This window comes from Oncorhynchus kisutch, linkage group LG1 (genome assembly GCF_002021735.2).
Source record: "Oncorhynchus kisutch isolate 150728-3 linkage group LG1, Okis_V2, whole genome shotgun sequence".
NCBI classification, from domain to species: domain Eukaryota; kingdom Metazoa; phylum Chordata; class Actinopteri; order Salmoniformes; family Salmonidae; genus Oncorhynchus; species Oncorhynchus kisutch.
The window spans coordinates 37,464,487-37,483,195 of record NC_034174.2 but is presented as its reverse complement, the minus strand read 5'-3'; the positions used below and the strand labels follow the sequence as shown (position 1 = coordinate 37,483,195).

The window sequence follows — 18,709 nt, the reverse complement described above, 5'->3', positions numbered from 1 at the left end:
CAAAACATTGATAAATGCTCATTCAATTGCTGGGAGTTTATACATGGCGTGTAAGACTTTCTTTATTTTGATACTTTAATCGCCGTTAGTCCGCACCTCCACACAAAACGTTTTTCAGGTTGTGCCCCAGCCCATGTTTATTTTTAAGTCTTATAATCCATCACCAATTAAGTTTGTCACATTGCACATGCTTATCTTAAATTCCAATTATGAGTTCCAGATGATAATTCCTAAATGTTTGCCTGACAAACACAAATCCATTGTAATGGATGCCATTAAATTATAAAGGAGGGCTTTTAGGGAATACTGAACAGTCTAGGGTAGGGATACTGAAAATGCATAACACTGAACAAAAATGACTTTTGTTTTGGGCCTCCCGGGTGGCGCAGTGGTTAAGGGCGCTGTACTGCAGCGCCAGCTGTGCCACCAGGTACTCTGGGTTCAAGCCCAGGCTCGTAACCGGCCGCGACCGGGAGGTCCGTGGGGCGACGCACAATTGGCCTAGCGTCGTCCGGTTTAGAGAGGGGTTGGCCGGTAGGGATATCCACATATCCTCATCACGCACCAGCGACTCCTGTGGCGGGCCGGGCACAGTGCGCGCTAACCAAGGTTGCCAGGTGCACGGTGTTTCCTCCGACACATTGGTGCAGCTGGCTTCCAGGTTGGATTCCGGGTTGGATGCGCGCTGTGTTAAGAAGCAGTGCGGCTTGTTTGGGTTGTGTATCGGAGGACGCATGACTTTCAACCTTCGTCTCTCCCGAGCCCGTACGGGAGTTGTATTGGGGAGAAAACGGTGTGTGTATATATATATATATATATATATATACTTCTGTTTTAAGCAGTACTGGGTCCATAGCTGCGGGAAGTAGGGATGCTGGGGCAGCACCCCCGATTTGTATTTTTTTTTGTTGCCATAATTAGGCTATATAAAAAAATCCTCAAGTGATATTACTCCTCTCTGTACATGCATAAATAAAATAATTCAAAACCCTACACCAGAGAGCATAATTTAGCTACAGGTCAATCGCTTCTAAAAAAGGTTTTTACTGTCAGTAAGGCTACAATTTCAATTAGGGCAGCATATGCACCAAATATAGAACAGCTTGCTGCGTTGTGGCCAGAGATATAATCCATCGAAGGATTTTGGAACCTCTAACCAACAAATATATGCTGTGTTTTCGGCGTAAAACATTTAAAAAATCTGACATGCTGGGTAGATGAACAAGGTGTTTATCTTTCATTTGAGGTATTGGACTTGTTAATGTATGGAGGTTAAATATTTCTAAGAATATTTTTGCATTCCCTCAGCTCAACGAGGGGGTGTAGTTCCCGTATGGGAACCCATAGGCACAACAGGTTTTAAATTCATGTGTACACTAGCAATGGCTGCCAGTCCTGACTTGAATCATTTTTTATATTTTTAACTAGGCAAGTCGGTTAAGAACAAATTATTATTTACAATGACTGTCTACTGGGAAACAGTAGGTTAACTTTCTTGTTCAGGTGCAGAACAACATATTTTTACCTTGTCATCTCCAGGGATTCGATCCAGCAACATTTCAGTTACTGTCCCAACGGTCTAACCACTAGGCTACCTGCCACCCCTAATGGGAACTGCCATCGATGGATTATATTTTTATGGTTGGTTGCAGCTGTCAGTTTGCAATTCACAAATGTCAAAATACAATTGTGGGAAAAATGTAGACCTACCGTTTTGGAAAGCAAATGCCTACTGATGAAAAGAGAAGACTAATCTGTCAGTAAATCTTAAAGAAATGCTCAACTTTTTGAGTGATTCTGAGCAAACGGCACTTTTTCAAAGTAGCTTATCTTGAGATATTGGCATGAATAATCAGCCATCACTGGTGAGTGACCTATGCATCATCATCATTGGGTGAGTCAGTGTCACTGGAAAGTGTATTTTGAAGCCCACTATACTGTGTACACTTATGGACACACGCATACATACACACACCATACTATAAAAAGACTGAAACCAAATATTCCTGCACACACACACACTAGTGACCTATCCTCTTTGATGTGATGTTAATGAAGGCCTTTATTCACGGATATCAAGCAGGCTCCGCTCATTAAAAGATCCAAAATGCCCTGCTTTCAAGAAAGTCACCCCATCCATTTAAAAGATCAATCAGAAACTGCCTGCATTTCATGAACATTTTACCACAGCCCCGAGTCTGTCTGAAATGTCTGTTTTCCTTCTGTTTGTTCTCTTGTGGACGGGCACGTTTTGCATTTTTCCAGGGCTTCAAAACTCAGAGCTCCATATTTTAAGATGCACAGCTGGTGCCCCAGGGCTTATTTTGCAACTTGACAAATTGGGAACCTTTTCCCCCTTTTCACGCTCTTCCATGACTAAACATAGAGTCTGCTGGATGGAGAGGGAGGAAGCTGGAAGGAGGCCACTGTAGCCACATGGAGTTAACACTTCTTGTTAGATCCACAGTGTAACATCTTCAGGTCAGGCCAGAGGTCAGGAGAGAGGACTTCCAAAGGCATGACAGAGCTTCCAAGGGGACACATCCCCTTAACACCCCCCCCCCCCCCCCCCCCATTTTCTCTTCACTTCCTGACCTCGCTCCCTCTGCCTGACTCTGCCTTTCGTTGCGGCTGTTTGCTTTCCCATTATTGGTCACACTTGGGCTTGCAGCTGGTGAAATCCCCAAGGTTTGGAATTCAATGGGGCTGTCTCCAGAGAATTCTGCTCTCCATAGGGGCAAACACATTGTTTTTCCTCTTTGTTTTAATGGACTTCCAAGTACATTCTGCAAATAGTTGAGAGAAACCATCATGTCAGGGTCTTATATAGCTCTGTGTTTCCAGGTCAAGGGTAGTCCAGTTGATTTGAGGCCATGTTGGGAAATCTTATCCTTCTGAAGCTGTTTTCATTCTTGGTCTCTTATGTCTGTTCAGTTTTGAATGACCAAGTCCATTTGGCAGGATGTATCTGAGCGCTAAGCTCTTCCTCTCTCGTGTGAATATGAAACTGTTTTAGATTTGTGTGTTTGAGGAGGAGGCCGGAACTGTGAGACTAGCCAAGAGGGGAGTTCATGATGGGAAGAAGGATTACACACAACTCAAGTTTGTTTATTGCCCCCCCCTCCCCCCCCCTCTTTGCCTCCTTTAAATATTTGCAAAAGGTAATGACGTTTTATCACTTGTTAAATAACACCAAGACATATTTAGGATAGGACTTATAATTACTCTGTCTAGGATTGTGTTTTACTCTGTGGGAAAAAAAAGGTAGTACATGCAATTTTTACTTACTGGACCCTATTCCCGTCAAGTCATTGAAACCATTTAATGGCCACTCTGGCTTTATTCTCAGCCTCCTGTCACATACCTGGTGTCTTATATCCATTCCAGATTCTTTATTCTCAATACACACTGTACATAGACCTATACTTTAGAGCCAATCCCAGTAACAATGGGCCATAACAGAGAGAATCTCCCCTTAAGCTCTTAGGAGGTCTGGACCATAATATAGCCTGTCTTCTCTCAGGAAGTTTATCCAAACAGTATTGTGTATGTACTCTAACGGAATCCAGCTGCCGTCATGTACAAGCCTGTGCGAGTGTGCACACACACCACACACACACACACACACACACACACACACACACACACACACACACACACACTCGCTTACATAGAGTACACAAACGGGACAACAGCAGTCCAACCTGCACGGTCATGGGAAGAAAGTCTCCTGTGATAATAGGCCAGGGTTAACAAGTTGAGACGTACTGTAGTCTATGACAGTGAGTGGCTGACTGGCTGCAGGTGTCTACCCCACAGTGACGTTGTCAATAAGGGTGGTGGTTGCGGGGCTCTGTTACTGCCTGGGGTATAGTAACAATGTCTGTCTGGTGACTGGGCTATATTATGTCTGTCTTACCTGGCCGTCTGCCTTTCATATCAAATCAAATGTATTTATATAGCCCTTCGTACATCAGCTGATATCTCAAAGTGCTGTACAGAAACCCAGCCTAAAACCCCAAACAGCAAGCAATGCAGGTGTAGAAGCACGGTGGCTAGGAAAAACTCCCTAGAAAGGCCAATACCTAGGAAGAAACCTAGAGAGGAACCAGGCTGTGGGGTGGCCAGTCCTCTTCTGGCTGTGCCGGGTGGAGATTATAACAGAACATGGCCAAGATGTTCAAATGTTCATAAATGACCAGCATGGTCGAATAATAAGGCAGAACAGTTAACTGGAGCAGCAGCACAGTCAGGTGGAAGTTGAAACTGGAGCAGCAGCACAGTCAGGTGGAAGTTGAAACTGGAGCAGCAGCATGGCCAGGTGGACTGGGGACAGCAAGGAGTCATCATGTCAGGTAGTCCTGGGGCATGGTCCTAGGGCTCAGGTCCTCCGAGAGAGAAAGAAAGAGAGAAGGAGAGAATTAGAGAACGCACACTTAGATTCACACAGGACACCGAATAGGACAGGAGAAGTACTCCAGATATAACAAACTGACCCCAGCCCCCCGACACAAACTACTGCAGCATAAATACTGGAGGCTGAGACAGGAGGGGTCAGGAGACACTGTGGCCCCATCCGAGGACACCCCCGGACAGGGCCAAACAGGAAGGATATAACCCCACCCACTTTGCCAAAGCACAGCCCCCACACCACTAGAGGGATATCTTCAACCACCAACTTACCATCCTGAGACAAGGCTGAGTATAGCCCACAAAGATCTCCGCCACGGCACAACCCGGGGGGGGGGGGGCGCCAACCCAGACAGGATGACCACAACAGTGAATCAACCCACTCAGGTGACGCACCCCCTCCAGGGACGGCATGAGAGAGCCCCAGCAAGCCAGTGACTCAGCCCCTGTAATAGGGTTAGAGGCAGAGAATCCCAGTGGAAAGAGGGGAACAGGCCAGGCAGAGACAGCAAGGGCGGTTCGTTGCTCCAGAGCCTTTCCGTTCACCTTCCCACTCCTGGGCCAGACTACACTCAATCATATGACCCACTGAAGAGATGAGTCTTCAGTAAAGACTTAAAGGTTGGTTGAGACCGAGTTTGCGTCTCTGACATGGGTAGGCAGACCGTTCCATAAAAATGGAGCTCTATAGGAGAAAGCCCTGCCTCCAGCTGTTTGCTTAGAAATTCTAGGGACAATTAGGAGGCCTGCGTCTTGTGACCGTAGCGTACGTGTAGGTATGTACGGCAGGACCAAATCAGAGATAGGTAGGAGCAAGCCCATGTAATGCTTTGTAGGTTAGCAGTAAAACCTTGAAATCAGCCCTTGCTTTGACAGGAAGTCAGTGTAGAGAGGCTAGCACTGGAGTAATATGATCACATTTTTTGGTTCTAGTCAGGATTCTAGCAGCCGTATTTAGCACTAACTGAAGTTTATTTAGTGCTTTATCCGGGTAGCCGGAAAATAGAGCATTGCAGTAGTCTAACCTAGAAGTGACAAAAGCATGGATTAATTTTTCAGCATCATTTTTGGACAGAAAGTTTCTGATTTTTGCAATGTTACGTAGATGGAAAAAAGCTGTCCTCGAAATGGTCTTGATATGTTCTTCAAAAGAGAGATCAGGGTCCAGAGTAACGCCGAGGTCCTTCACAGTTTTATTTGAGACTACTGTACAACCATTAAGATTAATTGTCAGATTCAACAGAAGATCTCTTTTGTTTCTTGGGACCTAGAACAAGCATCTCTGTTTTGTCCGAGTTTAATAGTAGAAAGTTTGCAGCCATCCACTTCCTTATGTCTGAAACACATGCTTCTAGCGAGGGCAATTTTGGGGCTTCACCATGTTTCATTGAAATGTACAGCTGTGTGGTGTCCGCATAGCAGTGAAAGTTTACATTATGTTTTCGAATAACATCCCCAAGAGGTAAAATATATAGTGAAAACAATAGTGGTCCTAAAACGGAACCTTGAGGAACACCGAAATTTACAGTTGATTTGTCAGAGGACAAACCATTCACAGAGACAAACTGATATCTTTCCGACAGATAAGATCTAAACCAGGCCAGAACATGTCCGTGTAGACCAATTTGGGTTTCCAATCTCTCCAAAAGAATGTGGTGATCGATGGTATCAAAAGCAGCACTAAGGTCTAGGAGCACGAGGACAGATGCAGAGCCTCGGTCCGATGCCATTAAAATGTCATTTACCACCTTCACAAGTGCCGTCTCAGTGCTATGATGGGGTCTAAAACCAGACTGAAGCATTTCGTATACATTGTTTGTCTTCAGGAAGGCAGTGAGTTGCTGCGCAACAGCCTTCTCTAAAATTTTTGAGAGGAATGGAAGATTCGATATAGGCCGATAGTTTTTTTATATTTTCTGGGTCAAGGTTTGGCTTTTTCAAGAGGCTTTATTACTGCCACTTTTAGTGAGTTTGGTACACATCCAGTGGATAGAGAGCCGTTTATTATGTTCAACATAGGAGGGCCAAGCACAGGAAGCAGCTCTTTCAGTAGTTTAGTTGGAATAGGGTCCAGTATGCAGCTTGAAGGTTTAGAGGCCATGATTATTTTCATCATTGTGTCAAGAGATATAGTACTAAAACACTTGAGCGTCTCTCTTGATCCTAGGTCCTGGCAGAGTTGTGCAGACTCAGGACAACTGAGGTTTGGAGGAATACGCAGGTTTAAAGAGGAGTCCGTAATTTGCTTTCTAATAATCATAATCTTTTCCTCAAAGAAGTTCATGAATTTATCACTGCTAAAGTGAAAGTCATCCTCTCTTGGGGAATGCTGCTTTTTAGTTAGCTTTGCGACAGTATTAAAAAGGAATTTCGGATTGTTCTTATTTTCCTCAATTAACTTAGAAAAATAGGATGATCGAGCAGCAGTAAGGGCTCTACGGTACTGCACGGTACCGTCCTTCTAAGCTAGTCGGAAGACTTCCAGTTTGGTGTGGCGCCATTTCCGTTCCAATTTTCTGGAAGCTTGCTTCAGAGCTCGGGTATTTTCTGTGTACCAGGGAGCTAGTTTATTATGAGGCATTTTTTTTGTTTTTAGGGGTGCAACTGCATCTAGGGTATTGCGCAAGGTTAAATTGAGATCCTCAGTTAGGTGGTTAACTGATTTTTGTCCTCTGGCGTCCTTGGGTAGGCAGAGGGAGTCTGGAAGGGCATCAAGGAATCTTTGTGTTGTCTGTGAATTTATAGCACGACTTTTGATGTTCCTTGGTTGGGGTCTAAGCAGATTATTTGTTGCAATTGCAAACGTAATAAAATGGTGGTCCGATAGTCCAGGATTATGAGGAAAAACATTAAGATCCACCACATTTATTCCATGGGACAAAACTAGGTCCAGCGTATGACTGTGACAGTGAGTGGGTCCAGAGACATGTTGGACAAAACCCACTGAGTCGATGATGGCTCCGAAAGCCTTTTGGAGTGGGTCTGTGGACTTTTCCATGTGAATATTAAAGTCACCAAAGATTAGAATATTATCTGCTATGACTACAAGGTCCGATAGGAATTCAGGGAACTTCATGACTAGAAGCTCAAAAGACGAAAATGTCATTTTTTTTTTTTTGTAAATTTAAATTTGCTATCGTAAATGTTAGCAACACCTCCGCCTTTGCGGGATGCACGGGGGATATGGTCACTAGTGTAGCCAGGAGGTGAGGCCTCATTTAAAACAGTAAATTCATCAGGCTTAAGCCATGTTTCAGTCAGGCCAATCACATCAAGATTATGATCAGTGATTAGTTCATTGACTATAATTGCCTTTGAAGTAAGGGATCTAACATTAAGTAGCCCTATTTTGAGATATCATGATCTCTTTCAGTAATGACAGGAATGGAGGTGGTCTTTATCCTAGTGAGATTGCTAAGGCGAACACCGCCATGTTTAGTTTTGCCCAACCTAGGTCGAGGCACAGACACGGTCTCAATGGTGATAGCTGAGCTGACTACACTGACTGTGCTAATGGCAGACTCCACTATGCTGGCAGGCTGGCTAACAGCCTGCTGCCTGGCCTGCACCCTATTTCATTGTGGAGCTAGAGGAGTTAGAGCCCTGTCTATGTTGGTAGATAAGATGAGATCACCCCTCCAGCTAGGATGGAGTCCGTCACTCCTCAGCAGGTCAGGCTTGGTCCTGTTTGTGGGTGAGTCCCAGAAAGAGGGCCAATTATCTACAAATTCTAACTTTTGGGAGGGGCAGAAAACAGTTTTCAACCAGCGATTGAGTTGTGAGACTCTGCTGTAGAGCTCATCACTCCCCCTAACTGGGAGGGGGCCAGAGACAATTACTCGATGCCGACACATCTTTCTAGCTGATATGCACGCAGAAGCTATGTTGCGCTTGGTGATTTCTGACTGTTTCATCCTAACATCGTTGGTGCCGACGTGGATAACAATATCTCTATACTCTCTACACTCGCCAGTTTTAGCTTTAGCCAGCACCATCTTCAGATTAGCCTTAACGTCGGTAGCCCTGCCCCCGGGTAAACAGTGTATGATCGCTGGATGATTCGCTTTAAGTCTAATACTGCGGGTAATGGAGTCGCCAATGACTAGAGTTTTCAATTTGTCAGAGCTAATGGTGGGAAGCTTCGGCGTCTCAGACCCCGTAACGGGAGGAGTAGAGACCAGAGAAGAATCGGCCTCTGACTCCGACCCGCTGCTTAATGGGGAAAACCGGTTGAAAGTTTGTCGGCTGAATGAGCGACACCGGTTGAGCGTTCCTACAGCATTTCCTTCCAGAAACCGTGAGAAAGTTGTCCGGCTGCGGGGACTGTGCCAGGGGATTTACACTACTATCTGTACTTTCTGGTGCCACAGACGCTGTTTCATCCTTTCCTACACTGAAATTACCCTTGCCTAACGATTGCGTCTGAAGCTGGGCTTGCAGCACAGCTATCCTCGCCGTAAGGCGAGTACAGCGGCTGCAATTAGAAGGCATCATGTTAATGTTACTACTTAGCTTCGGCTGTTGGAGGTCCTGACGAATCGTGTCCAGATAAAGCGTCCGGAGTGAAAAAGTTGAGGAAAAAATAAATAAATATATGAACGGTAATTAAAAAGTGAAAACCGTAAAGTTGTCAGGTAGCAAAACAGGTTGGCAACAAAACGCACAGCAACTCGAAAACAAGCCTGCAAGTTGTGACCGGAAATGACATCAGATGTAAAGTATCTATTTCATATCTATTAGTGGTGGGAAAAGTACAGAATTGTCATACTTGAGTGAAATGTAAAGATAATTTTTTTAAAGGAAATGACTTAAGGAAAAGTGAGTCGCCCAGTAAAATACTACTAGAGAAAGTATTTGGTTTTAAATATACTTAATGTAATCGCTAAAATATACTTAAGTATCAAAAGTAAAAATGTAAATCATTTCAAATTCCTTATTAAGCAACCCAGACTGCACAATTCTCTATTTTATTTACAGATAGCCAGGGGCACACTTCTACAGTCAGGCATAATTTACAAACTAAGCATTTGTGTTGCATTTGAGTCTGTCAGATCAGAGGCAGTAGGGATGACCAGTGATGTTCTCTTGAATTAGACAATTTTCCTATCCTGCTAAGCATTCAAAATGTAACGAGTACTTTTGGGTGAGAAGTAAAATGTAAGGAGTAAAAAGTACATTTATTTTCATTAGGAGTGAAGTAAAAGTTGTCATATGTACAGTAACAAAAAAAAAATACTTAAGTAGTACTTATTTGTACTGATTTTTACCAGTTATTTTAGTGTCACTACTGACTGAAGTACAACCTTGACTAGATGGATAGATTAAACATGAGACGAGGGAATTCTGTATTCATAAATTGTTATGTTTTACTAAATGTTTCTCGTCTTAAAGCTTATTATTTATTTTTCTTCCCCCTCGGACATTGTTACATGTGCGATAGAACAGCAGAAAATATGTACTGCAATGTTTTTCACTTCGTTTCATCAGAGGGCCTATTGTTATTAAATTAAACTATTCAAGATTTAGTTTCCAATTGATTCTGACAGCTGCAACATTTCCATAACTATTATTAGGCCTCCATACATAAACTCAGCAAAAAAAGAAACGCCCCATTTTCAGGACCCTGTCTTTCAAAGATGATTAGTAAAAATCCAAAACTTTACAGATCTTCATTGTAAAGGGTTTAAACACTGTTTCCCATAAACAATTAATGAACATGCACATGTGGAACGGTCGTTAAGACACTAACAGCTTACAGACGGAAGGCAATTAAGGTCACAGTTAGGAAAATGTAGGACACTAAAGAGGCCTTTCTACTGACTGGAAAAACACCAAAAGAAAGATGCCCAGGGTCCCTGCTCATCTGCGTGAACTTGCCTTAGGCATGCTGCAAGGAGGCATGAGGACTGCAGATGTGGCCAGGGCAATAAATTGCAATGTCCATACTGCGAGACGCCTAAGACAGCGCTACAGTGAGACAGGATGGACAGCTGATCGTCCTCGCATTGGCAGACCACGTGTAACAACTCCTGCACAGGATCGGTACATCTGAACGTCACACCTGCGGGACCGGTACAGGATGGCAACAACTGCCCTGAGTTACACAAGGAACGCACAATCCCTCCATCAGTGCTCAGACTGTCCTCAATGGGCTGTGCGAGGCTGGACTGGGGCTAGTTGTACTACAGGTTCTCACCAGACATCACCGGCAACAACATTGCCCATTGTCACAAACCCACCGTTGCTGGTCAGACAGGACTGAGCTTGTTTTCATTGCAGGCAATTTCAATGTTGTGTGTTACAGGGAAGACATCCTCCCTCATGTGGTACCCTTCCTGCAGGCTCATCCTGACATGACACTGCCACCAGCCGTACTGCTCGTTCTGTGCGTGATTTTCTGCAAGACAGGCATGTCAGTGTTCTGCCATGGCCAGCGAAGAGCTTGGATCTCAATCCCACGAGCACGTCTGGGACCTGTTGGATCGGAGGGTGAGGGCTAGAGCCATTTCCCACAGAAATGTCCAGGAACTTGCAGGTGCCTTGGAAGAGTGGGGTAACATCTCACAGCAAGAACTGGCACAATCTGGTGCAGTCCATGATGAGGAGATGCACTGCAGTACTTAATGCAGCTGGTGGCCACACCAGATACTGACTGTTACTTTTGATTTTGACCCCCCCCCCCCCCCCTTTTGTTTAGGGACACATTATTCAGTTAGTCACATGCCTGTGGAACTGGTTCAGCTTATGTCTGAATCTTGTTATGTTCATACAAATATTTACACACGTTAAGTTTGCTGACAAACGCAGTTGACAGTGACAGGACGTTTCTTTTCCTGCTGAGTTTGTTACTGTGAAGTTATTTACATTTTTATATTTCTTTCACCAGTGAACTTCTCTCTATGTAGTTGATTGTAGCCTACTTTCAGACATCTAGTATCTCATAGGCTGTGTAAGTGGAGTTGTACAGCAGACTTCTCTGGTCCCTGTCCTGTCTAGTATAGTGCTGTACCCTTGATCTTTGCTTGAATTGGCGGGTTCCCTGGCGCAGCTCCAGTTTTATTTATTATATATATATGTTTGTGTGCAGTTTGAGGTCCTGTTGCTAGGTGAGAAAAGGTTGTATTTGCCTTGAGCCCTTCCTGGGGGATGGTGGGGTGGTTTGAGTGGGAGTTGTTATTTAGCCCAAATGGTTGTGACAAGGAGCGTTTTCACACACATCCAGTTGGGTAAACAACATGGAGAGGCGGGCAGCTCATTGATAGCAGGTGTGACATTCCCTGTCCCGGCCCATCTCAACTACCACCTCCTGCCTCAGCTCCCTCTGCTTTTACCCTGTCCCGAGCCTGATCTGGGATGGGCCCTGAGCCTCAGTCCTTTATCTCCTCCTCCTCCTACTGGTCAGCAGTATAACTTTGATGGCTTGCCCTGGTGCTCTACTCATCATTCTCATTCTCCTCTCCCCTGTTCTGTTCAGTCATTTCTCTCCACTTTGTGTCCCCCCCGTTCTCCTTTTAGCCACTCTGCTGCTATCCACCAGTTTGCCCATAGCATAATCTATTTAATAATGCAGGTTTCTAGCCAGCCTTGCCACCCAGACTGGAAAATACAGATTTTCCTTATCAGTTCTAATATGATAAAGGGAATGCCCAGGAAAAATAATCTTGATTGTGTCACTCTGTCATTGTTGTCACCATTCTCTTTACTTATTGCCTCTTCCTCCCACTAGAACATCCCTTCTGGTCACAACAGTCCCATTAGTAGTACAGTTAAAATCTGCTACAGTAGCTTTACCTCCTGACCCACTTCCTGCTCTCCCCGGTAGCTTCCTGTCAGCTGCTCGTTGAGTCGTGTCTGAAGCGGCTGCTGCTATGTTAACAGAATACTAGTTTAATCCCACAGCCATTACTGTCTCTGAGATCCATTACACACATGGCTGTTGCAAACATGGCGGCTGCTCTCTGTAGGCCCCGTCACACACAGCAAGCAGCGTTCAGGTTTCAGCTGCCTTGCTTGTCCTGTCTCTATGGCATCTACCGTAGCCTCCTCATAAACAAACAATACAACAAATAAGAGCTAATTTTTCACAAGCATGGTTGCATTATATCAATAATTCAGGGATAAGTCATGACTTCTTGGTGAGAGAATGTATGTAGTTAGTCGGGCTGAGGTGCAGGTAGCACTGTCAGGAAGAGGAGGATGAGCAGAGAAGATCTGCATTTCGGAGTCAGACGTGTGTGTGTGTGTGTGTGTGTGTGTGTGTGTGTACACGCCGGTGCCAGAGAGCCATATAAAGACCCCCTTCACCCCAGCAGCCCGCCAGTGGAATGCCCTAAAATAACCCAACATGGCCCCATTTTTTTTTATTTGATGAAAAACAAACAAACAAACTGAAGGTTTCAGTCAGTGGTCATCTCAGACTATTTGGCGGCACCTTAGATGGAAAGAATGTTCTGAAATCTAGGGGGCCTTTTTATTTTTTGCATTTCTCCAAGTAACAAGACTTTTCTGTTTTAAGAAAAAACTAAAGAGCACTGTTTGAGAGGAGGGAAGGTGCTGCTACTTCACCGGCAGACAGCCTTGTGGAGATGTAACCAACGGGAGAGACTAGTTACCACACCCCCTATATCCCCACGTACCTTTTAGCCACCCAGCCAGAGACCCTCCCTCTTTTCTGTGGTCACTCTTCTGATGAGTGCCTCTTCAACTTCAAAGACGATGACATTCCATTTCCTCATTCATATACTCAAATTGTCTCTCTAATAATAACTTGTTCCACTGTCTGTCAAACAGCCTGGCTCTCACACGTTTGCCCAAAGCCTCATCTTGTACACTGACACATCACTGATGTTACAGGGGTGTATGGCTGCTGTAGGCCAACTGTGGACATTTAGAGATGTACTGAACAAAAATATAAATGCAACATGCTACAATTTATACAATTTTCCTGAGTTACAGTTCAATAAAGGACATTTTCAAATGTTCATTGACAAAATGCAATTGTGTTCGTTGTAAGTAGTTTATGACTGCTCATATCATAACCCCACCGCCACCATGGGGCAATCTGTTCACAAAGTTGGCATCCACAAACCGCTCGCCTACACAACACCATACATGTGGTCTGCGGTTGTGAGGCCGGTTGGCCGTACTGCCAAATTCTCTAAAACGACGTTGGAGGCGGCTTATGTTAAAGAAATGAACATTCAATTCTCTGACAGCAGCTCTGGTTGACATTTTCTACCCAATTTCAATCTTGTCTCATTGCTGCAACTTCTCAATGGACTCTGGAGGTGAAGATTGAGTCGTGCATTCTCCAACACATGACCCCCCCCCCCCCCCCCCCCCAAACCGCGTTTCTTTACACCCGCCCGCTTAACCTGGAAGCCAGCCGCACCAATGTGTCGGAAGAAACCCTGTTCAACTGACGACCGAGCTCAGCCCGCCACCAGAAGTCACTAGAGCACGATGAGCCAAGTAGCACTGTGATGCAGTGCCCTAAGCCGCTGCGGCACTGGAGGCCACGATTTAATTTTTTTTTTTTGTTCAGTGTAGTAAAAGGAAGATATTCGATTCTGCTAACCTACCTTGTTTTTTGTTGAACTAAGTAGGCCGGATGTAGAGCCTCCCTTGACATGCTGTGTCCCAATCATAATAATCCCCTGACGTGTTCAGTATAGGCTAAATACATTGGTTAAAAGAGTAGTATACCTTTCTGAAATCAGACCACTGCCTGCATTCTAGTTTGAGAAAATGGCTGCTTTCCTAATGTCTGGAAAACATCACTGACTGGCCAGTGAATTAATTGATCCATGAACCAATGCACCCTATTTCAGTTTAGAAACTCATTTTAATATCTCTTTGAAGTGCGGTTTTACGACTCGGGGCGACTCTTGCATGTTTCTCCATGACTACCGATTCCAAGTCTGGAAAGTTCCAGGCTGTTAGTTTAGAATTTAACAAAAGTATTCAAGGTCTCCTAGGAGGTATTCAGTTATTTTGTTTTTATAATAAAAAAATGTCTTCACTTTTTTTTCTGACTGGATTTTTAGGTCAGCATTTCCTCATTTTTCTTTCACTAGCTCCCATATGCCTGCCTGGCTAACTGCATGTTAAACAATCACTCCCTCAGCCCCCCTAAACTACAGAACTATGCTGATTTGTGTGTGTGTGTGTGTGCACAGGAGAGGATTTAAGGTGGTGCAGCTTTGAGTACTTTTCCCCTTTTGGCTCTGGATAGAGGACAGTTTCCAATTTTTTTGGGGTGGTGGGGTTAGGGGGCTTGAGGGAGGGGGGAGCTTTCAGAACAAGATGTCCTTTGATAGTCTAGATGTGTTGCATCACTGCTGTTGGCCTGGGAACACTGACCTGGATATTTGGGGGCAAGCCGACGCAAATACCAACAAGACCGGAGTGTGTGTGTCCACTCTTGGCCCCTTTCACTAAAGCAGGGGTTCCCACATTTTTTCACTTATTTTCAAGGTTATGCAGTACACAATTATTTAACTTTCCTTGCCTTCTCTATCAACCTCTATGCAACACTTTCTACTCAACATTGTATTTCGTGTTTGCCGCTACAGAGTTATCTGCTACATCATTTTACAGTTAATGTCTTGTCTGTTTCAGCCCCAAAGACGTGCAGTCCGAAGCAGTTTGTTTGTAAGGACCAGGTGACGTGCATCTCCAAGGGCTGGCGCTGCGATGGGGAGAAGGACTGCCCAGACGGCTCGGATGAATCGCTGGATGTCTGTAAGTCTGTCTCTCGCGTGCTGTTCGTCTGTGTCCATTTTCCACTTGTGTGGCTAAGAAGTAGGCTACTGTGAGGGACAGACATTTTAATGTAGGAAATGATGTCCATTTAGTTTATTCCCTCTGCATCTGTAGCTAGTTATTCTCAAGTCCTTTACATTGGTTGGATTGAGTACCAAAGGTCATGCTTTGTTGGTGTTCCGTTTGAGTGGATCATCCATTTTAAATGGGTCACAACGTCCCCCTACAGCCGTCCTATGGTTTGGCAATGCAGTACATCATGGTTGTCACTGTTTCATATTGAGTCTAGTTAGCCTAGCTGTGGCATGAGTCATGTCTAACAGAATGCACTTTCTGTCACATTGAGTCTACAGACTGTCCAGTGCACCCAGAGTTTAATGGACCAGTTATTCTCCTTATGTCCCACACATTCACCAGCTGTTAAAAAAAAAAGAAGTTTAATTGTCACGTACACAACTAGGTTAGTATGTCTTGGGGGTTTGATATTTGTGCTTTCTCACCATTATTCACGATTAATTCCTGACTATCCCATAGTCATGGTAGGATCCACATTAATGTAGAAGTGTTTAGAAATGTATTCTTATTTACAATAAGTGACTCCAACATGACTCACTACATTTTTTACTATTCATTTCTATTGGTCACCAAATCATCTGAAACGTAAACCAAAACAAACAGTAAATGCATTCCAACTAGTTTGTAGAGTCACAAGCTTGATGTAATCATTGCTTGCTAGGAATATGGGACCAAATACTAAACTTCTGATTACTTTAATACACATGCTGTGAATTTCTCCCAATACTTTTAGTCCCCTAAAATGGGGGGACGATGTACAAAAAGTGCTGTAATTTCTAAATCTGGTATGTATGACAATACCCTCAAATTAAAGCTGACAGTCATGTCATTTCAAATCCAAAGTGCTGGAGTACAGAGCCAAAACAACACAAAAATTGGAGCTCATTGTATTTGTGCCTGTGTGCATGGGTGCGATGCTACACTTCTTTCTGCACATAAACATACACCCCAAACCCAAAAAATATAGATCTAAACTTTAACTGCTGCTTTAAGATGTTTAGCTAAAGGTGTTTCACTTTTATAGTTCCTTGACTGTATCATTCTCCCTTATCACCCATATAATTAGAAAAGCGATTGCGGTACCTCTATTTTATGATGTATGCTTAATTTGATTGCATTTGTTCACCATAAATATGGCTGGAGTCAAGTCTCCCAACGTTAACTACCCTAAGGATGGTTGCTTATGTTCCCCTGATAGAAGAAAGAAGAGGGTAAGTCTTCTCAGCAGAGGAGAAGGCTTCCTTGGCATGGAGGGAGGATGACTTATGTGATTTAGATAAACTGATGGCAATTAGGGCCGATTTCCCAGCGATCCCGGATAAGGACTCAATTTAAGTGCTTCCTACAGGTCTAGTGCTATAGTATGAAAACCTATTTATACTGCAGCCCGGAAAGTATTCAGACCCCTTTTTCTACATTTTGTTAAGTTAGCCTTATTCTATTATTTATATATATAATATATATATATTAAATTCCCCTCATCTACATATAAAACCCCATAATGACAAAGCAAAAACTGTTTTTTAGAATTTTTTGCAAATGTTAAACATTATTTACATAAGTATTCAGACCCTTTGCTATAAGACCCAAAAATTTAGCTCTGGTGAATCCTGTTTCCATTGATCCTTGATGTTTTCCACAACTTGATAGGAGTCCACCTGTTGTAAATTTAATTGATTTAGACATGATTTGGAAAGGCACAAACCTGTCTATAAGGTCCCACAGTTGACAGTGCATGTCAGTGTAAAAACCAAGCCATGAGGTTAAAGGAATTTCCGTAGAGCTCCGAGACAGGATTGTGTCGAGGCACAGATCTGGGGAAGGGTACCAAAACATTTCTGCAGCATTGAAGGTCCCCCAAGCACAGTGGCCTCCATCATTCTTAAATGGAAGAAGTTTGGAACCACCAAGACTCTTCCTAGAGCTGGCTGGCCGGCCAGCCAAACTGAGCAGTTAGTGGAGAAGGGCCTTAGTCAGGGAGGTGACCAAGAACCCAATGGTAACTCTGACAGAGCTCCAGAGTTCCTCTGTGGAGATCGGAGAACCTTTCAGAAGGACAAGTCTCTCTGCAGCACTCCACCAAATCAGGCCTTTATGGTAGAGTGGCCAGATGGCAGCCACCTCTCAGCAAAAGGCACATGACAGCCTACTTGATGTTTGCCAAAAGGCACCTAAAGGACTCTGACCATAAGAAACAACAAGATTTTCTGGACTGATGAAACCAAGATTGAACTCTTTTGCCTGAATGCAAAAAGAATGGGAGAAAGTCTCCAAATACAGGTGTGCCAAGCTTGTAGCTTCATACCCAAGAAGACTCGAGGCTGCCAAAGGTGATTTGACAAAGTACTGGGTAAACGGTCTGAATATTTATGTAAATGTATTTTTTTTTATACACAAACAAAAATGTCTAAATCTGTTTTTGCTTTGTCATTGGGTATTTTTGTGTGTTGATTTGAGGAAAAACAACAATTGAATCTATTTTAGAATAAGGCTGTAACGTAACAAAGTGGAAAAGGGCAAGGGGTTTGAATACTTTTCCGAATGCTCTGTAAGAGAGGAGGGTGTGGTTCTATAACCAGGCTTACATTAACACAGTTGGTCTGGCTGGGGAAAACAATGGGAAGCTTCATCTGTTACAGAGAGCGTTGGCCGTTCATTCATGTGCCTTCACGCAACTCAGTCATACCCAATTACCTGATTTACAAAGTTTATCTTTGCTTTGACAGAAACGGTTTCCTTTTACATCCCTCGCCACAAAGGTGGCAGTCATATGCAGGGTTGGGGGTAACGCGTTACAGTAATATAATTTTTTGCGGTAGCGAGTGTTATAACGTAGTTACTGTTTTCAATTTAAGTAATAGTATTAGTTACTGATTAAAGACACAGGTTGTTACTTTTGCTATCATTCCCTTCCTATAATAGTTATTGATCCAAATAAATATTTGATTATTTCCTCTGTTGGTGCAATATAAAACAAAATCCCCCCCAACCCCATGTTCTGTTTACACACTAAAAATGTTTACACGCAGCTTCTAAAATATCAACTTTCTCAGTGTAGATGTACTCCCATTACTTACATTTGGTAGGACAAAATGACAAGAATATAACTGTAAAATGTAAACTGTACCCAGGCGAGAAACACCTCTCCACTGCTAGAAACACGACTTCCATTCTCTTGAATCACCTACAAAGGCCACACGCCGGCACGAAACTCATAGCGAAAGACCCCCGAGACCTGACCACTGCTTCTGAAGATGACTGTAGGCCTACCTCATCCCAGGCTTAATTTTGAATCATTCAGGAGAACAGGCTCTAACTCAGGGAGAGCTGACCACTGCTTCTGAAGATGACTATAGGCCTACCTCATCCCAGGCTTCATTTTGAATCATTCAGGAGAACAAGCTGTAACCCAGGGAGAGCTGAACAAGCTGGTAGCTGGATATGTAGTTGAGGAAATGTT

At 43.7% G+C, this 18,709-nt stretch overlaps 1 protein-coding gene across 4 annotated transcripts in view; it reads left to right on the top strand.

The window, feature by feature from the left end:
* LOC109895151 (low-density lipoprotein receptor-related protein 1) overlaps nt 1-18,709 on the top strand; it is a 185,014-nt gene that overhangs the window by 28,036 nt on the left and 138,269 nt on the right. For all 4 annotated transcript variants that reach the window (XM_031823106.1, XM_031823091.1, XM_031823099.1 and 1 more), the window contains exon 2: nt 15,031-15,153. In XM_031823106.1, coding sequence (XP_031678966.1) covers nt 15,031-15,153 — 123 coding nt within the window. The remainder of the gene's footprint in view (nt 1-15,030; nt 15,154-18,709) is intronic.